At 63.1% G+C, this 26,337-nt stretch overlaps 1 protein-coding gene across 3 annotated transcripts; it reads left to right on the top strand.

Moving 5' to 3' along the window:
- The first annotated feature begins 929 nt into the window (after window positions 1-929).
- Window positions 930-26,061, top strand: DLGAP3 (DLG associated protein 3). Of its 3 annotated transcripts, none has more exons than XM_057403464.1 (12): window positions 930-1,110; window positions 15,559-15,642; window positions 18,085-19,165; window positions 20,040-20,245; window positions 20,827-20,893; window positions 21,013-21,247; window positions 21,735-22,075; window positions 22,183-22,268; window positions 23,055-23,479; window positions 23,736-23,827; window positions 23,973-24,116; window positions 24,572-26,061. In XM_057403464.1, the coding sequence occupies exons 3-12, from the start codon at window positions 18,143-18,145 to the stop codon at window positions 24,788-24,790; spliced, it is 2,838 nt and encodes a 945-aa protein (XP_057259447.1). In that variant the 5' UTR covers window positions 930-1,110; window positions 15,559-15,642; window positions 18,085-18,142; the 3' UTR covers window positions 24,791-26,061. The 3 variants fall into 3 exon arrangements, with proteins under 3 accessions (XP_057259447.1, XP_057259445.1, XP_057259446.1); XM_057403462.1 differs by having other exon boundaries at window positions 20,779-20,893; XM_057403463.1 differs by lacking the exon at window positions 930-1,110 and adding an exon at window positions 2,691-3,217 and having other exon boundaries at window positions 20,779-20,893.
- Window positions 26,062-26,337: the final 276 nt, after the last annotated feature.

Genomic DNA, 26,337 nt, shown 5'->3' with positions numbered 1-26,337 from the left:
GGATGTGGCTTTGCTTTGCTCTCCCCATGGCCTGCTGCCCCAGGCCACCGCAGGGAGACACTCCAGTCCCGCTGGATGGCTGATGGTGTGATTGCTGTGGCTGCCCCATCCCTGACAGTGCTCAAGGCCAGGTTGGACACAGGGCTTGGAGCAAGCTGCTCCAGTGGAAGGGGTCCCTGCCCGTGGCTGGGGTTGGAGCTGGAGGAGCTTTAAGGTCCCTTCCAACCAAACCATTCCATGATTCTAAGGTTCTTGGATTCTACGATGAAAATCCCACTCCAGGCACTCGCATGGGCTGTGTCCCACCACGCTTGGGGCAGGGGCTCCCTCACACCACGGCGGCAGCTTCATGCCCAGTGTGACACCAGTGCCAGGCACGTGCCATGGCTCCCACCGCCGCACAGCGACGAATTAGCCAGGTTATTGTGCTGCTGCACTCCTAACCCACGCGTTGCCATTATTATTGGTGCTGTTGCTGTTATTATTGGTATTAGCAAATTGCACAGTGTGGTGCGAGGGGCCCCACGGGTGGGTGGCAGCCACCGGGCCCCGCGTCTGCGGCATCCTTGGGGCTGTCCCGGTTACCAGGGGCTGTCCTGGTACCCCCGCACATCCCGGGCAGGCCGAGTACCCCCAGGCACGGGTGAGTGGCGGGTCCGGGGTGCCCCCGCCGCCCCGGGGGCTGCTCACGGGTGGGTACCACCTCTCCCGGTAGCAGAACCCACGCCCCAAGCCCCGCCACCGGCAGCTCCGGGCCCCGCCGCCGCCCCGTCCCGTCTCCCCCCTCCACGCCGCTCATCGGGGCCGGGGGGCCGGGGTACCGGGAGGCGGCGGCAGAGCCGCACCGGAGCCATCTTGAGCCGCCGCCGCCCGCTCTGACTCCCGGTGAAAATCCACCGCCGTGTCTTGGCTGCGCCGCGGCGGCCCCGCTCCGCTCCGCACCGCTCCGCGCCCATCCGCGCTGCACTGCGGGGCCGCCGCCACTCGCATGCTGCCGCCCGCCCCGCTCCCAACCGAGCCCCGCCGGGAGCAGCCGCGCCGGGAGCAGCCGGGCCGGGCCGTCGGGGAGCCGCCCGGCCGCGGACGGAGGATGTAGGCAGCGGGAGCGGGGTAAGAGCTGCGGTGCCCGGTGCGGCACCGACCCCGGGGGTGCCCAGCGCGGGGGGATGTGGGGGGGTCGGGTCTCCCCATCGGGGCACCGGGACGGGGACCCATCCATCCCCGCCGTGTGCTGCTGCGGGGGGAGCTGTCAAGATGGCTGGGGGCACCTCACCGGCACCGCGGTGCTCGGCTTAGGATGTGCCGGTGGGTTCGGGAGGAGGAGTGCGGGCATCCCCCGTCTCCTGCTGCGGGGGGCTTTGGGGAGGGGGCTGAAGATCTTGGTCCCTCCAGCTTCTTCCCCAGGAGGCGATGCCCGCCATCCCCAGGCATCCCCAAGCATCCCCAAGCCATACAACAGCCATCTGGGCGCCCTCCCCCTATGGAGGGCTCTGGCCAGGGTTGGGCAGGCCCAGGACCCCTCCCCAGCTCCGTGGTCTCCCCTCTGGCCAGCCTGGGAGGCAGGGAGGGTTGGCACTGGGTGCAGGAGCCTCGTCCCAGCTGGGTCTGGGGCTGCCGGCGGGTGCTGGAGCATGGGCAGAGCTGTGGCTTTCACCGTGCATCCAGGCTCCATGGTAGAGCCCAGCCTGGCAGGCAAGGGTTGCGTTTTGGGGGCCTGGGTGTCTCTCTCTTGTCGCCTCCCTGGACGGCTGGGTTTTGTTGGAGGTGCCGATCTGGTCCCTCCACCCTGTGCCAAACCTGCAGAGCAAGTTGGCTCTGGGACCGCTTCATCTCCCTCCATCCCATGACATCCAGCCCTGCACGTCGCCTCCCTCGTGGGGTGCAGGGAGCCATGGGCACAGGGAGCTGTGGTGCCAGCAGTGGGTCCTTGCCTCGTCCTGGGGGTAGGCATGGAGCCCTGAGGGGCAGGAGGGCGCAGAGCTGGGCTGCTGGGCGCTGGTTACCCCTGTGGGTGTCTGGACTGGGAGCAGGTGGCCTCAGGTGGTGTAAATCAGGGCAGGATCCGGCCAGCAGCACAGGTTCTCCTTTAGGAAATGGATGTAATTTCCCATCTCCTGGTGCTCCCACTGTCCTCTCGCACGCATCCATGGCTCCCAGCCCTTGGGCACCCTGTCTGCTGCTGGATGGAGTGTGGGGATGGCCACTGGGAGACCACAGGTTGGAAGGAGCACGTCAGCCCTTTCAAAGCATTATTCAAGCGCCAGCAGGGCTGACAGGGAGGAAAATCACCATCAAAGTGACTGTGGAGCATCTGAGCTGGAGGGACCCGCTTGGCTGTGGGGGTGGTGAGTGTATTGGTGCGGGGCTGCGTGGGCATGAGCTGCGTGTGGGGCTGCGCTGGGTGGTGTTACCGCGCCGAGCTTGGGCTCCAGGAGCATCCCTGCTGTGGGAATGGGGTGACACAATCCTGGTGCCCCATCCAGCCTGGGTGAGTCGGTGCTGAACCCTCGGTGCCCAAACCTCCCTCCTGAGTGCCAGGGCTTGTGCCATGTGGGCCGGAGGAGCAGCCACGAGCACCCCAGCAGCCTTAGGGAAGGCTGGGGTTTACCGGGGGTCCTTCCTTCAGCTTCTCCATCACCAGCTCCGAGGCAGAGCCGTGCCAGGACCTGCAGGACGCAGAGCCCATGCAGGAGCCCCCAGGCTGGTGCAGTGCTGGTGTGTGGGTCTCCATGGGCCTGCCCACCCACGAAGGCAGGATCAGGCTCCACACTGAGGTCTTGTATCGAGCGGTGCTGCTGCGGCTGGGGCTGGGGCTCCAGATCCAGGTTTTGCAGACATTCCCATCTCCCTGACAAGCTGATCCAAAACCCCGGATCCCACCCAGCCAGAAATTTGGATCTGGAGCCAAAGGTGACTCTTGGCCCTTATTGCTGTCACGGGCGAAGGTAAAATGTGGATCTGAGCAGTGCCACGAGGAGCCTGGGTCCAGCTCAGGAGCTGAACGCGGGGCTTGTGCTCCTTCTGCCCATCACATCGGGTTTCCTGAAATAGCCTGTTGAAGAGCAGAGCCGGCAGGGACCGAATGAGAGGTCGCCAGGGGGGTGGGAGCCCCACCACGATCCTGGCTGCCTGCTTCAAGACGCTGGCAGCCAGCAATAATAGTAATGCACGGTGCCATTGCCGGCAGAGCGCAGCGCTGGAGAGCTAAGAATAGCTGGTGAGCCATGCCAGCAGCCGGGGGATGCGCGGGGAGGGCCGGGGGCCGGACGTGTCCTGGGGACATCCCGGTGATGGGATGGAGGTGGCAGCGCCTCCCTCACGGGGGGGACATCCCTTTGGTGCAGGTGGCACGGGGCACGGCGGGGGGCAGGGGAGGGGGACACGTGCAGAGCGGTGCTTGGTGCTGCTGACCCCGCGTAGCGCCCATCAGCGTGGCCTTGGGGCTCTGCCAGCCCCGAGAACTGGGTGTAAAGCCAAAGTGGCTTCAGGGCTGCGGCTCTCTCAATGGCCCTATGATGCGCAGTCCCCCTATGAGCAGCAGCATGAGGGGGCAAGGAAGGGGACAAGCTGGGAGCTCAGCACCCCACACTCACCTCCCCCAGGCTGGGCAGGATCGAGCCCCTTCTGCTCCCCCAAGCCAGGCAGGATTGGTCTCCTCCTGCTCCCCATGCCCAGCACCCGGCAGCTCATCCCCAGGGCCATATGGCACCGGCCCGGCCATACCGGGCATGCAGTGAAGCCGCAGGGAGGCTGGGTGCTCCCTGCCTCCATGGCGCTGGCACGTGGCAGCGGAGCAAGTGCCCATGAGATTAAGGAGAATTAATTAGTACTTGTTTCTGTGGGGCCAGGGGTGCTGAGGATGCTCAGTGTCCCCCTCCCCGTGCTCCTGTGTCAGTGCCCCCTGCATCCAGCTCCCTCTTCCCCAAATGCTGGAGCAGGAAGGAGCCACCACATGGGAGAAAGCTCCTCTTGGAGGAGGCTTCTCCTCGTCTTTGTCTGCTGCTGCCGGAGCAGGGAGCTGCTCTGTGGGTCCCTTTGATGCCACCCTGGTATCCCGGGGAGCAAGTGCCTCAGTGCCAGGGGACCCAAGTGGTGTTTGGAGCCTGGAACTTGGAAGAGCATCACCAGCACTCACAGACCATGCAGGGAGGGAGCCAAAAACACAGCCTGGTGCTGGTGGGCACGGGGACTGCCATGCAGAGATGCTGTGCTGGTGGTGCCGGCTGCTCTTGGCAAGCACCGAGTGCTGATGCTGCTTTCCTGGGGCTCATTCTGTGTTGTTCCCGGGGGGCTGGTGGGAGCTGGGCACCATGCCCCATCCTGGTGCAGTTCCACTGCAGCCAAGTGCTGGGTTTGGCTCCTTCCCCGGCACCAGGACCTGGTCGGCAGCGAGTTGTGGCTCTGAGCAAAGCCAGGGGATGCAAACACTTCCCAGCGCTGCCAAGCCCCAATTAATAGCCTGTGAATCATGATGCCATTGGAAGAGCAGATGTTTGCGGTGCGGTTGCCAGTGCTCTGTGTTTCACCAAGGGTTTGTTTGGCCTTAAACAGGCAGCTTCGGGCCCCGGGCAGTGGTAGGAGCCTCGCTCCCTGCCTGGCCTCTCCTCGGCAGGGCAAGGAGCTGTTTGGGCTGGGAATTAGCTGGAGTTTTTGGTGGGCAGAGCGGAGCGGGAGAACAGCCTGTCTGTGGGTGTGTGGGGGTGCAAGAGGACTGTGAGAGATGGAGGTACCAAATCCCGGAGTGATGCCCAGTGGGGGGCCTGCTGGTGTCCCATCCCTGGCACTGAGGGGCAAGGAGGGGCTGTGGTGGAACCAGGGGGTTGGGAATGATGGGGTTGTTAATGGGGAAATGCTGCATGTGTTGGATGGGGATGTCCCTGCCATAGCAGTGCCAGTGATGGGTTCGGTGTTTCATGTCATGATGTTCATCTGCTCGGGGCTCTTCTGGACCCTCTCTGGGGGGGGGGGAGCTCAGGACAGCCCCACGCTGGGGTGCCAGTGGGTTTGTGGGTGTCGGGGAGCTGCATGTAGACAAGTGGGGGGTGTGGGGTGGGAAAGATGGGTCTGTGGGGCGCGGCGCGCAGGGGTGCAGCGGTGAGGAGCCGTGCGTCCCTGATCCATCCCTCATCCCTCATCCCTCATCCCACATCCCTCATCCCTCATCCCTCATCCCTCATCCCTCATCCCTCATCCCTCATCCCACATCCCACATCCCTCATCCCACATCCCTCATCCCTCATCCCTCATCCCTCATCCCTCATCCCTCATCCCACATCCCACATCCCACATCCCACATCATCCCTCATCCCTCATCCCTCATCCCTCATCCCTCATCCCTCATCCCTCATCCCACATCCCACATCCCTCATCCCACATCCCACATCCCTCATCCCACATCCCACATCCCTCATCCCTCATCCCTCACCCCTCATCCCTCATCCCTCATCATCCCTCATCCCTCATCCTTCATCCCTCATCCCTCATCCCTCATCCCTCATCCCTCACCCCTCATCCCTCACCCCTCATCCCTCATCCCTCATCCCTCATCCCTCATCCCACATCCCACATCCCTCATCCCACATCCCTCATCCCTCATCCCTCATCCCTCATCCCTCATCCCTCATCCCACATCCCTCACCCCACATCCCTCATCCCTCACCCCACATCCCTCATCCCTCATCCCTCACCCCACATCCCTCATCCCTCACCCCACATCCCTCATCCCTCATCCCACATCCCTCCCTCATCCCACATCCCTCATCCCACATCCCTCATCCCTCATCCATCATCCCTCATCCCTCATCCCTCATCCCTCATCCCTCATCCCTCATCCCTCATCCCTCATCCCTCCCTCTCATCCCATCATCCCTCATCCCTCATCCCACATCATCCCTCATCCCTCATCCCTCATCCCTCATCCCTCATCCCTCATCCCTCATCCCTCATCCCTCCATCCGGTGGGCGGTGCGTGGGCAGCCCCTTCCCGGGGGCGCGTGGCTGCGCTCGGGGGTGTGTCCCCGGCGCGTGGGGACGCGGGATCCGCCACCGCCGCCTCGCCGCCAGCGGGACGGGGCCGGCGCGGGCCCCGGAGCGCGGCCGCGACCCCCGGGGGTGGTGCCGCGGAGGCCGCGGCATGGGCAGCCCGCAGGGACGCTGTAGGGAGGGAGCGCTCCCGGCCGCCGCCGCCGCACTGCCCCGGTGCTCCCAGGCGGACCCGATGGCTTGAGCAGCCCGCGGCGCAGGGTGAGTGCGATGGTGCGGGCAGGAAAAGGGGGTGCCGGGTGGGATGGGAGCGGGGCCGGCTCCGCGCAGGGGGGTCCATGCCCCGCAGAGCCCCTCTCGTGGGAGAACCCCACTTTGTCCCCACCAGTGCCGGTGCAGCCGAGTCCCCCCAGCCCCCAGCAGAGCGGGAGCCCCCCGGCAGCCTTTGGAGCTGCTCCTAACCCTTTCCTGCCCGAATCCTGCTCCTTGGCAGCCGCCTCCTCGTCTCGGTGTGCAGCGTATGGCTCCCGGCCAGCCCTCGCCCAGACAAGCCTCGGCACAGCCTCGGAGCACACGGAGCCGGGATGGGGAGCTCCCAGCCTCCCTCTCCTCCCCTTCCCTGCAGGGCTGCACTGGGCTAGGGGCTGCGCATGCTGGGGCCGGGGGCTGCGCTATGGGAGCAGGGCGCTCGGTGTGCTGGGGCTGTGAACGCTGGGGCTCCCAGGGTTGGAGCCCATGGGGAGCCCCGGCTCTGCCTGCCAGACGGCCCCGCTGCTGCGGAGCGGCACAGCCGGTGCCGACATCTGTGCTTCGAGCCCTGCCTGCGTTCAGTTCACTCCTTGGCACGGCTACAGTGACAGTTGGGTCCCTCTATCTCCCCATGGATTTCCCTCACCACCTTGCTCTCCGTGAGACCAACTGGTAATGTGCGGTGTGCTTCCTTGCAGGGGAAACTGAGGCAGAAGGGAGGGAAGTAGCAGAACCCTCTCCCAATTCCCACCCTCCTCAGGCTCCATCCCACGCCTCACCCTGGGTTGTTTTTTCCTGCCAAGTCCTGCCAAGAGCCCGAGGGAAGCAAAGGCGTCCTGGGACACAGCTCCCGGCCCCGTCTGCCTGGGGCCTGGAGCCGCCCGGCTCCTCCTGTCGCTGCTTGGAGCGTCCCTGGCCTGAGGCTGCTGCTGGGGCCATGGGGTTCATGCTGGGGATGGTGGTGGTGGCAGTGGTGGCAGTGGTGCTGATCCCCCCGTGATTACCCCACCTGTGATCACTCCATCACCCACTGCATGTCCCAACCTGCAGTACCACTGCGCACGCTGAGGCTCGGGATCCCCCATCCCTGGGGATGACCCCGCCTGCCCCTGTCCCTTGATGTGCAGCAGCTCCAGACAGGGCTGGGCAAGCACGCCAGAGCCGTGCCCGCTGGTAATTGCCCCGCTGCACAGGTCAGACGAGGACGGGGCAGGGCACCCGGGGACACCTCCCAGGCCGGAGGGGTTGGGTGCTGCTGGCTCTGCGTGGTGGGCTCGGGGCAGCGGGCGCAGGGCAGTGCTGATGGGGATGCTGTGCCCACCCCAGAGCCGGGCACTGGTGGCAGAGCAGAATGCCAAGCCATGCAGATGAGGCTGCGGGAGCAGCTGATTGAAGGGCCCTGCCCCGCCTCGGAATTGCAATCAAATATGCAAATGGCTCCTGAGGAGGCTACTGAGGGCTATTAATAGCGGGGGTGAGGCTGGGAGGAAGCTGTGCTCCTTGGAAGGATGAGGCGCTGGCTCTGCTTGCCCCAGGCACCCACCTCCCCTCTGGAGGGTGAACTCCATGGACACCGGTTATGGCTTTGGCCACCGTGACCCTTTGCAGGGTGAGTGTTGCCTGCGTGTCTCCTGTCCAGTGCCAGTGGTGCTTGTGTCTGTGCAGAACAGCCAGGAAACCCCATGGACACCCCATGGCTGAAACTGCAGGGCTGAGGTTGCCCCCCATGGGAGTCAGACCTTAAACAAGGAGGAATTGGGTCCCTGGGGTGCTGCTGGGGGGTTACTGTGGCTTGGGCTGGTGGGGGGAGCTTAGCATCACCGTTTGGATAAAGGGAGGCAGGAGGGGACTGGGGAGGGGGCCTCCTGCCCCTAATCCTTCACTTTGTGCCTTCATCTCCCCTTCTCTTCTGGTTTCTTCCTGGTGCCATCAAGGCACAGGATGTCCCTCTCCTGCCAGCTCCAGTGGGAGCATGAGGTGGGCTCCCACTGTGGTGCTGGGGGGGGGTCCATGCTGTCCCCAGTGTCCCCAGATGGGGGTCTTGGTGTATTTGGGCCCCCACTGCAGCCCACTCTGCCCTGTCTGATGGGTTTTGGGAGCTGGGAGCCACCTGACTTTGGAAAATGGTGTAAGTAAAGCTGGAGACAGCAGCAACTAATTATTTAAAATCTGAACCTGGCATAATCAGCCCAATTAACGGTCTCAGGTGACGTCTTCTTCCATCTGATAATGGCCTGAGGAAGAGGGGAATTAATTAACCCATCACTCTGACGTTTGTAGGTCACTGCTGGCTCCTTGTGCCCATCCGGGTGGGAGCAGAGGTGGTTTGGGGGTACCCATCCCTCTCGGTGCAGGGGGTCTGTGCTTTGGGGTCTCATTGCAGGGAGGAGGGCTCTGGGTTAGCCCAGGCACCAGCCAGGGGTGATGGGGTGGGGGGAGATGCCGTAATCTGAGCCTTTGGTGATGGACGGGGCTCGGTGTCCCCTGGGAGCACCAGCAGCGCAGGTTCCTTGGTGGAAGATGCTGTAGGCCTTTAAGGTTGCTGTGGAAACGGTGCTGCTCGGTACCAGGAGGAGCCTCCTGCTTCCCAGGCAGGGCCCCCCATCACTGCAGGAGGGGGACCCCCATTCCCTCTCCTGAGGCCCCACAGACCCCTCTGTCTGGGGAGGGATGTGGTGTCACAGCTGTGCCCATGCAGGTGGGTGGCATTGGGTGTGCAGCTGCCCATGGGCTGGGCCCCCTCCACCATGGACCCCCCAACCCCAGCCTGTCCTTGGCATGGCCGGTGGTGCCAGGCGGTGCCGCACATCCCTCCGGGGCACAGGGTGCGGAGCGTGCCGAGGCTGAGCCCACGGGCGGCTTGGTGAGGCCCCGGTGCTGCTCTCAGGTCTTGGAGTTTTAATGAGGTTAATGGTATGAAAAGCTCCGTTTGCCCTAAATGCCCATCCCTGCGTGAAGCTGCTGCCGGCACAGCCCGGGTCCACGCCGGGAGCTGGGCTGGGGGCTATGGTGCTGGGCACACGCTCCCGGGCTGGGCACGTGGCAGCGGCAGGAGGAGGAGGGGGATGAAGGCGTTTTAGCACATTTGCAATCATTGCTCTCCTCCCCCCTCCAAGTTTACAGCTTACCTCAGCGGCTTATCAGCCTCCAATCTCATTAAATCAGGCAAATTGTAGCATCTGATATTTTATGGAGATGAAGGTGCGCGCCCAGACTCTATAATTATCAGCAAGGATGTATTTACAATACCTTGTTGCTAGTAAACAAAAAATAACTTCAGATCAAAGCGCTTTTACAGGGGAAATAAATCTGCTGGTAGAGCCCTGCTGCAGCACAGAGATGGCGGTGCCCGGGTGGGCATCACGGGCGGTGTCACATAGGGATGTCCCCGCTCCCACGCGGGGCCATGCGCTGGGGCCATCCCCATGCTGGTGCCCTGTGCCTGGCCCTCCCTTGCTGGCATCCTCGTTGGAACCCACCCCTCCAGCCAGGGATTTCCACCCTGGAGCCCTCCCCAGCGCCTCTGCTGACGCAGGACCGGGATTTATCGGCACGGGCGTGCGAGCGGCGGCGGGAGCGCTTTGCCCCCCGCTCTGTCCCCGCGCTGGCAGCGCTGCGGATTACCGATGCGCTGACGCTGGTTTATTGCTGCCTGAAGTGGATTTATCTGTGCGGCGGGGCCCGGGCTTGCTGCCGGTGTAAATCACTGCAGCGCGGTCAGCGTGAGCCGGAGCACGGTGCCTGCAGCCCATCGGGCTGGGGTGTTCCAGCCTTCCCAGGGGCGTTCAGGATGGGCTCCCTGCGGAGTCATGCGCTGCGCTGCTCAGCAGCAGGCACAGCCCCTTCTCTGTCTCAATCTTCTGCCCGCTGAAACAGGGATGAAATGGTGATAATGCCGCAGACGTCCTCTGGAAAGGGCTCTGAGGCAGATGAAAAGCCCTACTTAAGAGTGAGGCCATTATTATTAATAACTCAGAGCAAGGCTGTAAATTCAGCCGACACAGCTATTATGGGAAATGAACCTGCTCCTGTGCTGGATCCAAGCCTGCCCAGCGTGGGATGGGGACAGCGATGGGGACACGAGAGCAGGGCTGGCTGGGTTGTGTCCGCAGCCATTGGGGCAGCATGGCTGGAAAGGGCAACACCTCTTGACAGGCATTTGGTTCTCTGGGGTGGTTTCTCTGCTTTTTAGGAAGGCCGGAGGTGCGAGGGAAGGACTCGGAGCAGGGGCCTCCCCCCAGCAGGAAACAAGGTGGCTGAGCTTTAATACAAGGATGAGGCCTGGCCGAAACTCAGCACAGGGGTGACAGTGGCTCTCGGGATGGAGACTGGATGATGGAGCTCCATCAGCTCCACTGGCTGGAGCTGGTGGACCATGATGCTGTATGATGAGCAGGACCTGCTGTGACCTGCCTGGCACAGGCTGACTGTGCCCATTAAGGGAGCATCCATGGGAATATCGCATCCATGGGAATTTTGCACCTTGGCAAAGATTATATGAAAACAAAAGTAACCCAGTGCCAGCCCTCACCCGGCACCTGTAGCCAGGTCAGCAAGAGGCAAAGGGCTGCTGCAGCCCCTGCTCCATAGGGATAACTCCAGCTCTGGCATTGCCACCCCACTGTGGTGGGCAGCCCTGGGGCCGGTGGGATGCTGGTAGCCAGGATGGCAGCGCTGGGTGTGGGGCCGGGCAGGGGGTGCTGTGGGGTGCAGGGCTGTGGCCATGGGCTCATGGTGCTGCCTGCACCTGGCTCGGGAGCTTCTGCGGGGGAACGAGCTCTGATATAAATATCTTTGTGCTCAGCACACGACCTACTTTCCAGACAATGCCATTAGCCTCCCGACTCCCTCATTCATCTTCCACTGTCCTCCCCCAGCCCGCCCCGTGGCAGCACCCGCGCCGCTGCTGCGCTCCCAGCCATGGGGTGGTGAAGCAGGATGGGTGCCTGCCTTGGTGGCACCATAGGGACCCCCATGGTGGGGCTGGGGTCCTGTCCCAGTGGCTGGTGGGGGGCTCTTGCTGCCTGGCCCCTGCGCTGGCCTTGCAGGGGGTGTCTGGGTCCATTTTGGGGTTTCTCCACCCTGTCCTAGAGGGTGCTCAGCTCCATCATCCCTTCCTGCTGCCTCCAGGCCCATTCCCTGGCACAGCCCATGGCAAATGGCCTCATCCAGGGATAGCCTTGTTGGGGACATCCTTGCCAGGGCAGGGAGGGAGCACAGCAGAGCAGCAGCAGCCAAGTGTTGGCTCTGTGCTGGCCCATGGGCAGCGTGTGGGGACCAGGTTGACTGAGTTGCCCAGAGCATCCCTGGCACTGGAGCCACACACATGGTTTATCCCAGGGCGATCCCGAGGGAGCTCCCACATGGGGGCAGGAGCTGTGCTGCTCCTCTGGGGGGTTAGGGGCAGGTTGGGCAGAGAGTTCCTGGTCCTGGTGACAGCCCTGGAATCATTGTTCCCCTTAGAGCTGGAAATGCCTCCCTGGAGGCAGGGCAGCCCCGAGCCTGCTGCACAGCTCCCGTGCCCCTGGGGCTGAGCCCCCGCTCCTCCCCTGCAGCTGGAATTCAATATTCGATGTGCAGTGCTGGTAAATCCTGCAAATCTCTCTCTGAGCTCTTGTCGCAGGAACAGCAGTGCTGTAATCCCTGCGGGGGCCCATCCCGCAGCCCTGCACAGCTCCCCAGACCCTGCACGGGTCACACACCGCGGAGATGTGCCATGGGTTAGTGGTGGCCTTGGCAATGCTCGGGTGAAAGTTGCGCTTGGTGATGTTAAAGGTCTTTCAATCCAGTTTATTCCATGATTCCATGACCACGCTTCCTTTTCCCCACGTCTTCCCATGAGATGCTTCAGAGGCTGGTGATGGAGCAGGACCCAGTGCCCATGGCAGAGAACCCCGTCACCCCCCTGCCTGCGCTGCCTGCTGTGAGGGCAGGCACTGTCCCCATGCTGTGTGTGATGGGGATGCCAGTGCCCAGCGTGGTCCCACCAGAGTGTTCCCCATCGCTGGTGTCCCCCCCTCGCTCTGCCCTGTGTGGGGGCTGCGCTAAGAGCATTGTGCAGAATTATGTATTTAAATATTTAGGTTTTCATCAGCTTTGCAAATTAAGCCCATCCATTAAAGCAGCAGTTTGGGTCCCCCGCTGGTGAGTGGGGACTGTGCTGTGTACCGTGTACCCACCCCAGCCCTGTCCCTGAGGGGCCCCATGCGTGGGATGCAGCCTGGGAATGGGGCACAATGGCCCAGAGCATCCCTACCAGCACAGGGACCAATGGTTCTGCTTCCTCACCATTCCCAGATCCTGCTTGTTGGAAATCCTGGCCCCTGCGTCCCCGCTGCAAGAAGAACCGTGGGATGGGAATGGGATGGTGTTGCAAAAGGAACTGGTGGGGGTGGGTGTTACTTGAGCAGCAGTGGGCAGAGATCATCACTGCTGCTGTGCTTGGTGCTAACGCCGTGCTGCCCTGAGCTCCCAAAGCAGCTTTGGAGTGATCCCTGGCTTAAGTCATTACACCATGTGTCCGAGGATGTAAGTGGCTTTTTAAGCCCAGGCAGCACTGCCCGTCCTGCCCATGGAGCAGGAAGAAATGGCCCAGCCTGAGGCATGCATGGCGGGGCTGCCATGGGGCCCAGATGCCTGGAAAAGGCCCTCTGATGGGGCAGGTCTAAGTCTTGGGGATGTCAGGAGCCCACTGCCCGCCTGGGGCTTTGATGGGCGCTGGAGCAAGGTGTCCAGTGGGGATGCAGGCACAGCCCCAGGGCGAGCGTGGCGCAGGGGGATGCCTCTGCTCATCCGTTCCCTTTGCTGCAGGTGAGCATTGGGCACGTTGGTTTGGCGTCAGCTCCCTGTCCCGTGGGGCTCCCTGGGGTCACCTGCATGTCCCCCCCTTCCCAAGCACTGGAGGGGCACTGGGGGAGCCTGCTGCCTGCTGCTGGCCCCTGGCAGCATGGGCAGATGTCGAGTGCATCCATGGGAGGAAAGCTGTCCATGGGCATAACCGGTGATGGGTGCTGATGCGTGCAGTGCAGTGCCCATGAACCCTGCACCAGCTGGAGTGGGATGGGGTCTCCAGGGCCTTGCTTGGCCTGGGGGACCCTCCAAGGTGGTCTCCCAACCCAGTTGGCTTCTACTATTCTGGCTGTGGGGTCTCACCTCTGGCAGTCGGTCCCATGTGTCGTGTCCCAGCTCCCATGGGCAGGATGAGCATCGCTGCAGGGCAGATGGGGCTGGAGGCGCAGCTCACCCTGCCACCCCTGCCTCTGCTTGCCCCCACCCATGGGTGCTGGCATGTGCCATCTCTTTCCTTCTAAGCCAACTTCACTGTGGGCTGTGGCTGCTGGCCCCATCCTCTCGTACAGGGCTTTTGAGGAAGTGGCTCTTCCATCAAGATCCAGGTTTGGGCTTTGTAGGGGTGCAGCACCAGGCTCCCTTCTGCACTGGCTCTGTCCTGGCAGCTCTGAGATGCTTTGGCTCTCCAGGACACCACAGAGCGTGGCTCTTGCCCTGGGGACATTGGTGCTGGGGTGTCCGGGCTGGGCTGCGCATGTGGGCTGGATGAAGGGGTCCTGCTCCCTGCAGCAGCAGCAGCAGCAGCAGCCGGAGGCACGTGCGCTGTGCCAGGGAGTCCCGGTGCTGGCGGCCGTGCGGGATCCCTGGCAGCTGGGGTGCGTCGTGGCCGTATTTCCTCGCTCTGCTCCAGGAGTAATTGCTCAGATGGGGATTTGGGGCAACTCCCATCCCTCTCCCGGCATGGTAATGAGTGAAGAAGACTCAAAGACAAATGGCTCATTAAGAAGCAGTGCTGCATTGCAGGATTTTTCATCCCACCAACCGCTGCATCAGCAGAGGCAGCACCTCTCACGCTCGCTCTCCCCACCCCTGGAGAAGGATCTGCCAGGCAGCCAGTGCCAAAATTAATCTTGTGCTTAATAACCTGATAACCTCCCCTCCTGCCTGACGGCCTGTCCTCAGCATCCCGGGGCACGGAGGCAGCACTGGCTTGAGCCTGGGGGCGCTGGTTTGGTACCTGGGAAGTGCCCAGTGAGGAGCGATGTGTGGGGAAAGGGCTGAGCCCCGGGGTGCCAGGGTCCCCTCAGGACTGCTCCAGCAGCCTCAGTAAACACTTCTTGCCCCACTCACCTTCTCAAGTCCTCAGTGGGTATTTGCCCTTCATGACTTCCCCAGCATCTTGCCTTATCCCTTATTGCCAGCGGCACCCGGTCAGTTCCTGCCCCTCGCAACCCTTCCAGCTGCAGCCCGCTCGGTTTTCTTCTCTTAGCAGGAATTGGGTTTGACTTCAGGATTGCACCGAGCGCGTTTGCTGTGATCTTTGCACCCTGCTCCCTCCCCTTGCCCTGGCCAGCCCTTACCCAGGTTCCTGGGGTAGCAAACCTCACCCTAAGCACTCTTCCTGCCTGACGTGACTAATGAACCACCAGCGAGCTGCTTGCAGCTAATTCAACTTCTAAGAAAATAATGACTCGGTGCCGAATTTTGTGCTAAATTAGGCAATTTCTCACTAAGCCCCTCTCATTTTATACTTTTTTTCCAGGCTGAGTAAATTTTACTAATACAGCCTAATAACAGAGCAATTAGTAATAAAATAAAATGTTTGCTTTCCACAGCCCGCCTCGCTGACAATGAGCTGGGGGAAAGTCAATAGATTACGAGCGCGGTGGACAGGACCTGGCGATATTCCCTATGTATTTTCTTCCCATGACTGTAGTTCAGCTCCGCTCAGCTCCTAAGTGGGAAAACCACTTCAGGGCTCTTTCCTTTCCCCCAGGCTCCAGCCCGTGTGCGGTGCCGGGCGCTCACGCTGCGCGTTTGTTCTCTCCTGCTTTCATCCCTGGCCACAAAGCCCCGCAGCAGGACCCGCGCTGCCACAACCTTGTGCTAATTTGAAAGCAGAGCGGGCCGAGCTCGCGCTCTGCCGGGCCAGCGGCTGGGATAAGATCCCTTTGCTCCCACCGGAGAGCCGGGGTGGCGGGAGGAGGCTGTGTGGAGCATATGGCTGGATGCGGAGCAAATCAAAGGCGATGGCGAGGCGGCCGCTGGGCCAGCTCTGGCCCCCGCTGGCAGGGAATTGCATAAGAGGATGGGGCTGGGGATGGTTTTGGGCTAAGCTGGGCAAAACACGTGGCAGAGGCCGTGCCGAGCCGTCCCTGTCGCTGCTGGTGCAGGCAGCGCCGGTGCGGGGTGGCCTCCGGGGAGCGGGGAAGGCTGGGCTGTGTTAAAATGCACAGGGAGTGGGGTCAGGCTGGTTCTGGGGAGGAGCAGCCTTGCTCTTCCTCCCTGGGCTTCATCCCCCTCGTCTTGCTCCCCCAGAGCCTGCTGCCCCCAGGAGATCCAGTGTGGAGGAGCCATCGGTGGCTGGGGCCATGAGGACAGCATCCCCCTGAGCGCAGGGCGGTAAGTACCACTGATGGGCTTCCCCAGGAGCCTGGCACATGCTGCCCATGGAGTAGGGGGTCGGGACCCCCAGGTACGGGTCCACCAACCCCAGCTCTTGGGGTTTGACCTGGAAATGTTGGAAAACCCAGCCTAGCCCTGTGCCAGGGCGGTTTGATGGACCCAGATGTTGTGGTGGGGGTTTGCTCTCCCATCACCTCCCCGCTGCTAGTCCTGACGCTGGAGGAAGGCTGGGGGGCCCTGGGTGCCACAGGCTCCTGCTGGGGCTGCCCCATGTCCCTGGGCCCAGTGCGTTGCTGTCTCTAAGGCAGAGACCTCACTGGGTGGCTGCTGGGAAGCAGAGCCACCTCTGCCAAGTGCTCCTATGGGAAATCAAGCAGGAGGCTGGATTTCAGCGTGGCTGGGGGCTATGGGCCCTTCTCCTCCCTGTGCTGACCCTTGTGGTGGGGAGAGACATGTAGGGAGCAGATGTCAGAGGGGAGGTGGCAGTGGGGAATCGCCGGTGGGAGTTTCTCCAGGCTTTGGATGCAATAAAGGCAAGGAGTGAGTTATCTGTAATGGTAATTATGCTCTTCCAGTTTATCCTAGCACATAATCATGTGGGCGGTAGGTTCCCACTGGTGGTAATTACCCTGGTGTTAAATGGCACAAAATTCAGCCAGGCTGGGTTTGCCCCCCCCCTTTTTGAGCCTGTGTTTTGGTGGCACAAATCCCTTCCTTCCCAAGAGATGTGCAGTGTGAGTGGCCTGCAGTGGGACACGGATCTGGCTGGATCCCGCTGTCCCACGTGGCAGCCTCCTGCCTGCACTGCCCATGCTGGACAGGACAGAGGAGCAAGCTTGATGGCTTTTCTTCCCTCTTCAAGTTTCAATAGGTTTGGGGACCCTGGGCCACGCTGCTCTGCTGAGATCCACACCATTGCTCCCAGCCCCTTCCCCATCCCCAGGGTGCCCACAGAGGAGGCACCAGTTGGTCCCTGGCCAGGGCTCGGGTGCTCGCGTGGCTTTGGTGAGCTGGTTCTGGCCTGGATGCAGCATCCTTCACCACGGCTCGTCCCCATCCTCTGCTGTCTCCTGCTCCGCCGGTGGCTGCGGGATTGCTGTGTCAGGGCTCAGCTTTGTTTAGCTCCTGCCCTTGCTGCACACAAAGCCCCGCCGCGCTCGTGCTGATGGCTGCTCCACTGTTTTGACTCCTTCTCCCTGCTGCAGCAGCAATATTTGGATCACCTGAGAGCTTCCCTCGCCGAGCACATGATGGCTCAGCCTGCGGCGGCGGAGGAGAGCCGGGAGCCTGTGTCTGTCTGTCCATCCAGGCTCGGTCCCTGGCAGCAGCTCTCTCGGGAGGCTGCAGCATCCTTTGGTTAAGACGCAGCAATTAGGGAGCCTCGTTAGAGCTGGAGCACGAGTGGGAGGGCAGGGGGAGACGCACAGGACTTATTAGGGCAGATGTGTTCCCCGGGCACTGCTGCATCCTGTCTGCTGCTTGCCACCAACACACACGGCACCTCCCACTCTGTGACCATCAGGGGCCTCCAGGCCTTTTCCCCTCCTGGGTTTCCTGGTGTCCCTCTGATCCCCACGTGTCAGACAGACCCCATGTGCATGGAGACCATCCCATGGTCACCTTTCGCATCCCACAGTCACCTTTTCCTGCAGTCAGTCTTGGATACGGGTTGCCCACAGCACCCTGCCTGCCTGTGATAACAAGATCATTAACAATGTCTGTTAATTAGCTGAGCTACACTGGGGAATAAGTAATTTCCTCATTGACAGTCATACCAAAGGCACAGCCTTTGAGGACCATAAGGAAAACAAACCTCTGTGGGTGCACACAGCTCCAGCGCCCCCAAGGCCAGCCTGGCTCAACACCATCCATCGCTGTGGGGATGCCCACACGCAGCTGAGCCATCTCCGCTCCCTGCATCTCCATCCGTGGGGGCTGGAAGGGCGGTGGGGGCTGGTGGGGCAGACACTTGTGGGTCTCCCTCTGCGGCTGGGCATGGTGCAGGGAGGATGGGCTGGATGGAGACGTCAGAGCGCGGCTCCCCCGCGCCCCGCGGCAGCTCATTAACGGCTCCGTGAATCGCAACGGCTGAAAATCCCAGCCAGAACCATCTCCTCGTGGAGAAACACTTCATAATATTTGGTGTCGGAGAAGAAAACAAGTTTCTGATGATGGCAGCGTGTCCTCCCTCGCCGTCTGCAGGCCCGTGCTGCCTGCGGCGCTGCTGGCGGCGCCTTCTCCTTCCCGCTGCCGGCACCGTGCCCCCCTTGCCCCACGCAGAACCAGGTTTCCGGCATTCCAGGGGCTCATCCAGGGCCAGATCCTGCCCTGGGAGCTTCCCAGCCCTCTCAGTCCATTCCCATGGGGGAGCCGCAGTGTGTTCCTGGCGGTGGGGTGCAGGGGGGGAGTGTGACGCTGTGTCTGTCCCTATCCCCGCAGATGAGCCCGCAGGGACAGCCCTGCAGGATGCCGAAGCTATGGGGCGGGTGCTGACACCATGAAGGGCTACCATGGGGAGCGTAGCCAGGTACAGCCCTCCTCCGGCCACCGCTGCCGCTGCGTCCCAGAGGACTGCCAGCATCCCGCCGACTTCATCCAGCACGGCCCCGAGGCCCGGCCGCCGTACCCCGTCAGCCCCAGCGAGCCGCGTTCCTTGGAGCATCCCTACTGCCCGGCGCGGAGCCCCGGCGCGGCCAGCGAGTGCCCGGGCGGGCCCTTGAGCGAGCTGCCCTCGGCCAGCGCCAGCAGCACCTTCCCGAGGATGCACCACGCGCAGCAGCCCTACGACTCCTGCGACGAATGCATGGCGACAGCAGCCCACCCCGCCAGCAAGATCAACCGCCTGCCCCCCACGCTGCTGGACCAGTTCGAGAAGCAGCTCCCGCTGCACCACGACGGCTTCCACACCCTGCAGTACCCGCGGGCCGGCGGCGCCGAGCCCCGCAGCGAGAGCCCCAGCCGCATCCGCCACCTCGTCCACTCCGTCCAGAAGCTCTTCGCCAAGTCCCACTCCCTGGAGGCACCGGCCAAGCGGGAATACAACGGTGCCAAGATGGACGGCCGCGGGGACGGCTACCACCACCATCACCATCACCACCACCATCACCACCACCAGTCCCGCCACGGCAAGCGCAGCAAGAGCAAGGACCGCAAGGTGGACTCCCGGCACCGGTCCAAGATGATGGGCTGGTGGAGCTCCGACGACAACCTGGACAGCGACAGCAGCTACATGGTGTCCGGCCGGCACGCTGCCGACCAGGGCACCCAGTACTGCGTGGACGCTCCCGAAAGTGCCTTCAGAGACTTGACCTTGAAGAGTCTAAAAGGCGGCGGGGAAGGAAAATGCCTGGCTTGTGCCGGCATGTCCATGTCTCTGGACGGCCAGACAGTCAAGAGGAGCGCCTGGCACACCATGACCGTCAGCCAGGCACGGGAAGCCTACCCCAGCGCCGGCAGCACCGAGAAGACCTTGATGCTTCAGGAATCAAAGGCCAAAGACCGAGCGTACCAGTACCTGCAGGTGAGGGGCTGCGCAGGCGCTGCCACCCCAGGGGCTGTGGCTGGTGATGCCGTGGGGGGAGCCAGGGCTGGGACCTTCCACCCCAGCACCCCAGGGCCCTGTGGGGATGCTCCAGCTCTGCTCCATGTCCTGCGTTGGTCCCTGCTGTCCCCCATCTGCCTCCTGCCCTGTACGTGATGGATTTGGGGCTCTGCTGGCTCGGTGGCCCCTCCTCTGCTCCCTCCTTGTGGCTTTTATCCTGCTTGTGCCTGGCTGGGTGCCACCCCCTGCCTCGTCACCGGGTCCCTTCTAGGTCACCCCCCTTCCAATTAAAATCTAATTAACTTTTCTCTTCCTTTCCCGGGGGAAGGAGACAGGGATTGGCAACGCCGCGCTGGGCAGGGGAGGCGGGTGGCTGGGGCCCCTCTCTGCCAGTAGCGGGGGCATCTGGGCAGGGGGCCGGCCCCACTGCCCTCCCCATGGGGCTCGGGGGACACCGTCCCCCTGCCACAGCCCGGTAAGGACCCCGTGGTGCTGGCGGGACCAGCGGCTGGTGGCTGTGCTGGCATGGGTGGGATTTGGCCCAGCCGTGCCTGTCGGGGGGGCTGCGAGGTGGGAAAGGCTGCGTTGTCCCGTGTTTCAGGAATGGGACTGGGCACAGGGAGCTGTAGCTGCTGGGGGGACTCAGCTCTCTGGATTTAGGGGTCTCTGAGAGCAGTGGGGTGCTGTGGGGAGGGCAGGGGAGTTGTGCCAGTGCAGGCGCCAGTCGTGTGTTTGGGCCATGCATGCACGCCGGGGCACAGGATGGCACGGACCATGTGGCAGGCACGGGGCTTGGCATCCCGGCCACGGGGAAGCAGCCGCTGCATCTTCTCATGCTTGCCTCCCGCTCCAGGTGCCCCAGGACGAGTGGAGCGGGTACCCGGCGGTGGGCAAGGACGGGGAGATTCCCTGCCGGCGGATGCGCAGCGGCAGCTACATCAAGGCCATGGGCGACGAGGACAGCGCCGACTCGGACATCAGCGCCAAAGTATTGCCCAGGGCGGCCACGCGGCGAGACAGCTACCGCCGCTCCTCCAGCGCCGACCAGGCCAGGACCAAGTAAGGGCTGTCACCTCCCAGAGCCATCTCAGCGCTGCAGGCAGCAGCGGGGCCATGGGCTGGAGCTCCCTGGGAGGATGAGCATCATCATCCTTGCTTACAGCCCAGGGCAGCGGTGCTGAGCCCTGCCCCTGAGCTGTGGCTGCCCTCGGTGGGTGCTGGGCTTTGGGGTGGGACCTGCTGCTGCAGCCACATCAGAGGCTGGGGAAAGAGGCACGTTCAAGAGATGACTGAAACGTGCCCAGTCCTGGAGGCGCATTCAAAAGGAGAAGACTGGGACATGCCCCAGTCCTGGAGGGTGGCAGGCTGACTCCTTGCCCCATTCCCACTGCCTGGAGCAGGCACATACCTCCCCATCAGTTTTGCGCTTCTGGGAGATGGCTCCATACCGCCAAGACAGCATTTTGGGGCAGTGAGGAGTGGGGACAGTGGTGGTGGCCATAGCGAGCATCACTACGGCTGCGTTTCCAAATGCTCTGCTTGAACTTGTTGCTTTTGGTGCGATCCCTTCTATTCCCACTGTCTCTCATTAGGTTTGCAAGTAGGCACTATTCTGATTCATATATCTGTAACTGTCCCAGCTGCTGCACGCCACCGCGAATGCTCCCGCGGGGACAGAGCTACGGGCGCTCCTTCACCACCGGCCAGGTACGGTCCCCGTGCCGCGGGCAGTGCTGGGGCAGGGAGGTGTAGGTGTTCCCCATAGCGTCTCCTGCCCTGCTCGGCCCCACCTCAGCACCCCCGGCCTCACCCGCTGCTCTCCCCAGATCAACGACGAGCTCAACCACCAGTTCGAAGCCGTCTGCGAGTCGGTGTTTGGCGAGGTGGAGTCTCAGGCCGTGGAGGCGCTGGATCTGCCCGGCTGCTTCCGCATGCGGAGCCACAGCTACCTGCGGGCCATCCAGGCCGGCTGCTCCCAGGACGACGACTGCCTCTCGCTCTTCTCCATGTCGGCCCCCGCCGGGCCGTCCATCACCAGCAGCATCCTGAAGCCCAGCACTTGTGAGTCCCGGGAGGTGGTGAGGGCTTGGTCGTGCGAGGGACCCCCACATCTCCCTGCCTTCATCTGGGAGCATGCCAGGGGATGCTGATGTCCCCAGTCCTGCCCCAGCCCCATACGGCCCTGGCACAGGGTGCGAGCATGCTGCTCGTGGCTCAGTCCTGGTCGGGGGGCTGCTCTGTGCCCCCAGCACCCATCTGCTGTTCCCTCTATCCCTCCACTTCCATCCCCATCTCTGCCCCTTGCGGGTGCTGTGAGAGCATGGCCAGCGTGGGCCTGGGGTGGTTTCCAGCGGGGATAAACAGGCCCAAAAGCCCCCCTGATCTCCAGGCTGGATCTCATCCACCTGAGGTTTGCACCTGGTGGGTTCATGAGCCCCCCGCTGTGGGAGGAGGTGGGCGCCGTTCCCGGGGCCCCTGTTCGTGGCGGGAAATGAGCAAGTGTCTGTGTTTTCACGGTCCTTTTCATCCTGCGCCTCTCCCACAACAGCCTTCAGTTACAGAAAAGCTCCACCTCCCATCCCTCCAGGAACCAAAGCCAAGCCCCTCATCTCCGTCACGGCGCAGAGCAGCACCGAGTCTGCCCATGAGAGCTACCTGCCCGGCGAGGCCACGCGCGGCTCCGCATGGTCCAAAGACTCTGCGGCCCGCTGCAACTCGGCCGAGAGCCTGGACACCTCCAAGGTGACGTCCGTGGCCCTCGACCTGCCTCCGGTCCAGCCCCGTGCTGCTCCCAAGCCCTCCACACTCATCATCAAGGCCATCCCCGGCCGGGAGGAGCTGCGGAGCTTGGCTCGGCAGAGGAAGTGGCGTCCCTCCATCGGTGTCCAGGTGGGATTCGCTCCTCCCTGTGGGCTCCAAGCTGGCTCTGAGCCTGCCTGAGTGGCATGGGCCATAGCGAGCTGCCGTACCAGCACCCTCCCTCTGTCCCCCGTCAGGTTGAGGCCATCTCCGACTCGGATACAGAGAGCCGGAGCCAGAGGGAATTCCACTCCATTGGGGTGCAGGTGGAGGAGGACAAAAGGTACCGCGCGACCAGGCTGGGCTGAGACCTGCCACACTCACTGCACTGTGGGTCCCTAAGCAGCACACTCCATCACTGCCCCACAGCAGCTTTACATTCTCTCCTCTGGCTGAGACCCTCAGAGCTCATCAGTGACCCCATCTTGGGCAGGATCTGTCCTCCCTTTGCCCTCGTACCTCACTGCTGCAAGCAGACTGCCTGCTCCCCTCCCTGTGCTCGGGTCCCTTTTGCTGGGGCTCAGCCCTGAGATTTGCACACATGAGAGCTTTGGGCTTTCCTGCAGCTAAACATGACATTTTGGCTGGGTTGGGAATGCCGAGTGGCAGGACCTGCTCGGCCTGCGGGAGGGGAGCTCCTGCAATGTGCCCACGCAGCCTGGTGCATGCTCCTCCATCCTTGGTCCAGCGCTGGTAGCCATGGAAACGGGCTAAGAGCAGAAGAGATAAGGGACCAGCAGGTTGTGGCTGCTCAGAGCTGTTCCTATGGCCCCAAATACTCCAGGATTCACACTGATACTGGAATCCCCAGCCCCATTGTGGCTGTGGGCATCCCTCACTCTACCCCTGCCCATCACGGTAACCAGAGAGGGAACGGAGCAGTGGCGCTGTCCTTGCTGGCTGCGGCTGCTGAGAGCCATTCCCATGGCCCCAGATGCTCCAGGATCCAGACTGATCCCAGGATCCCCATCCCCATCATGCCTGTGGGAATCCCTGCCCAGCAGCGCGACGGGGAACCGGGGCTGTCCCTCTTGGCTGCGGGGTCCCCATGCGCTCCTGCTCTCCGCAGGCGAGCGCGCTTCAAGCGCTCCAACAGCGTGACGGCGGGCGTGCAGGCGGACCTGGAGCTCGAGGGCTTCACCGGCCTGGCCGTGGCCACCGAGGACAAAGCGCTGCAGTTCGGGCGCCCCTTCCAGCGGCATTCCTCGGAGCCCGAGACCGGCCGGCAGTACGCGGTGTACAAGACGGTGCACACGCAGGGGCAGTGGGCGTACCGGGAGGACTATCAGCTGCAGTACGACACGGTGGAGGTGCCCCGGCGGGATGCCTGGATGGAAAGGGGCTCCCGCAGCCTTCCTGACTCCGGACGTGCCTCCCCCTGCCACCGCGATGGGGAATGGTTCATCAAGCTGCTGCAGGCGGAGGTGGAGAAGATGGAGGGCTGGTGCCAGCAGATGGAGAGGGAGGCTGAGGACTATGACCTGCCGGAGGAGAGTGAGTCTGAGGGGGTTGCGGGGTCAGGAGACACTAGGACCACCTTGGGACCACTTTAGCCTTGGCAGGGGAGATGCTCCAAAGAGGTTGAGTGGGGACAAGAAACACCAGGAAACCCTTTGGGATTAGTGGGGTCTGGAGGAGGGAAGAGATGCCCAATGGGTTAGCGAGGTGCAAGGGGGTGCAGGTCCCCCCCATAACGGGACAGGCTCTGTGCCCCATCGGAGCGATGACTGTCTGCTCTCCCCCCTGCCAGTCCTGGAGAAGATCCGGAGCGCCGTGGGCAGCGCCCAGCTCCTCATGTCCCAGAAGGTGCAGCAGTTTTACCGCCTCTGCCAGCAGAACATGGTGAGTGCCAGGCAGTGGTGCCATGGGGTCAGCCATGGCCAGTGGGAAAGGGACTTGGTAATGCCATGGGGATAGAGATCCCCCAGCAGCGAGGCGGTGGGACGATGCCCCACAGGGTGGTGCGGATGACACTCTGTCCCCACAGGATCCCAACGCATTCCCTGTGCCCACCTTCCAAGACCTGGCCGGCTTCTGGGACCTCCTGCAGCTCTCCATTGAGGATGTCAGCATGAAGTTCGCAGAGCTCCTGCAGCTCAAGGCCAACGGGTGGAAGATTGTGGAGCCCAAGGTAAGGGCAGGGCTCTGCTGCAGGTACTCATCCCCTATCACCTCTCCCTACCTCCTCCTCCTCCTCAAGCATATCTGCACCCAAAACACCACTGCTTTCCTGGGCTGCTGCAGGGGACTGCTCTTAGCAAACACTTGGAAAACAGAGCTGGAAAACACGAGGATAAAGAAGGGGCAGTTTCCCTGCCATGGGCTCGCTGGGTGTTTCTGGGCAGCGCTGCCCGCATAGGGACAGGCAGGGTCTTGGCACGGGCAGCCTGCGGCAGGAACTTCCGCACCAGTGCAGGCAGATGAAAGGACGTGCACCTTGGTGTGCAGGGGGGTTTGTGGGGCGTCTCACCATGGCTTTGGCACCCACCATGCACGGGGGCGTCTCAGACGCCGGCTGCCTGTGCCGAGCTCACCGGGGTGCCCGTTCCCGGAGATCCCATCCTGAAGCCGCTGTTGTCTGTGCAGGAGGAGAAGAAGGTGCCTCCCCCGATACCAAAGAAGCCGCCGCGCTCCAAGGTGCACCCGGTGAAGGAGCGCTCCCTGGACTCGGTGGACCGGCAGCGGCAGGAGGCCCGCAAGCGCCTCCTGGCAGCCAAGCGCGCTGCCTCCTTCCGCCAGAGCTCGGCCACCGAGAGCGCGGACAGCATCGAGATCTACATCCCCGAGGCGCAGACCCGGCTCTGACCGCAGCCTCCGCTTTTCTACCCGGACTGGACGGCGCGGCCGTAGCTCACTGTGACGGGGGCCGCGGGGACACCCTGGGGCAGCTCTTGGCCCCGCTCACAGCTTCTCTCTTTTCTATCTTAGACCTTTCGTGGATCCGACGGCGGGGGAACACAAGCCCGGTTCTGCCCCGTCCCATTGCCCCCCCTGCCCGCATGCCCCTGCCAGCCTCTCCCGGGGTCCGGGGCTCTCCCTCCCTCTGCCCTCCCTGGGGCCATGTCCCAGCTCTCTGTCCCCTTCCCACCCTTCCTGCACCCCCCTCGCCAGCCTGTGCCCCCACTGAAAGAGAGGTGACCCCCAGCCTCCGGCCTCCCGGGCTGGAGGGGAGGGGGCTGCAGGCAGGCCCCCCCAGCCTCTCTGTATTCAGTGCAATCCCCCCAAACCCAGTGGGGACGGGACCCCCAGCCCCACCAGCACCAGGCTTTGGGATGTGGCAGGGACACAGGGATCCTTTGCGCTGCCCCTGCCTGCCTCCAGCTCAGGTGCCACGGGGGACCCAGGGTTCCTTCCCTATATACATCTATAACTATAACCTGAGGAATAAAACAGAAACTCCCCATGCCCAGCGCTGTGTTCTGCCTGGCGGGATGGACCAGAGCAGCAGGAGCCCCCGGACACTGCCCCGCTTCCCTCGCACGGAGCATCGCGATGCGCTTCTCCCGTTCCTGCTCAGCCCTCCTTCCCCATCCGTCTGTCCCTCCATCCGTCCGTCCTTCCCTCCTGCCAGCCTGGAGTCTGGGAGCACCTCTGCAGCGCGGCAATAGCCAGGGATGGGGGATACGGTCCCCCTGTGCCTTGCCACCAATGGGAGCCACTTCCCAGCGTGTGAGTGAGGTGGTGGTGATGGGGAGACCCGCTTGTGGTGCCAGGGACTGCCGTGGCTCTGCCGGTGGGTTGGATGGGAGCATGGACATGACCAGCAGCTGCCGCTTGAGTGTGGGGCTGATGGAGATCTCCCTGATGGGTCACCCCTTCTCCCACGGGATGGGACACTCCAAGACGCGGCTGCCATGTGCTTGGTGCCCCCTGGTCCCTCTCTAAGCATCCTGTCCCCCCCCCCAGTGTCCCTTTTGGTGGCAGAAGAGGGGAGGACCCCATCCCAGTCCCTCACCCTGCCACACAGCATCACCAGCCACTCCCAGGCAGGGCCGGCAGGTGCCGGGAGCTCCTGAAATCCATGGCCAAACGTCTCCCAGGGCCCTGGGGCAGGGCAGCAGGATCGGAGGCAGCTGGGAGGGGTGGGGGGTGGGTGTGCATCTTGTGCCCCCCATATACCAGGAGGGGGCCAGGGCCAAGCACGGGGGTCCCTTGCTCCAGGAGGTTCTGCCGGTGTTGAGCACCTCTGGGACGGCAGCGCCCACTCAGCCACCCAAAGCCCTTTCCCTCCCTGCGCCCTCCCGCACTCTGGATTTAGGGATGCGCCCGGGAAGGGCTCGCCCGCCCCGGCCAGCGCCGTGCAGTGACCGTGACACGTGGCTCCCTTTTTACTGTACCGAACCGAACCGAAC

This window comes from Pezoporus wallicus, unplaced genomic scaffold, assembly GCF_028554395.1.
Source record: "Pezoporus wallicus isolate ANWC-B61680 ecotype Strahan unplaced genomic scaffold, APGP_CSIRO_Pwel_v1 contig_8232, whole genome shotgun sequence".
In the NCBI taxonomy this organism is placed as follows: Eukaryota; Metazoa; Chordata; class Aves; order Psittaciformes; family Psittacidae; genus Pezoporus; species Pezoporus wallicus.
This window is presented reverse-complemented; position numbering and strand designations above follow the sequence as displayed.

Coding starts and splice junctions, on each gene's coding strand:
- DLGAP3 (XM_057403462.1), top strand. CDS start 18,143: ATGAAGGGCTACCATGGGGAGCGTAGCCAGGTACAGCCCTCCTCCGGC. Junction 20,894..21,012: donor GCTCCTTCACCACCGGCCAG/GTACGGTCCCCG, acceptor TGCTCTCCCCAG/ATCAACGACGAGCTCAACCA. Junction 22,076..22,182: donor GTCCCTCCATCGGTGTCCAG/GTGGGATTCGCT, acceptor GTCCCCCGTCAG/GTTGAGGCCATCTCCGACTC.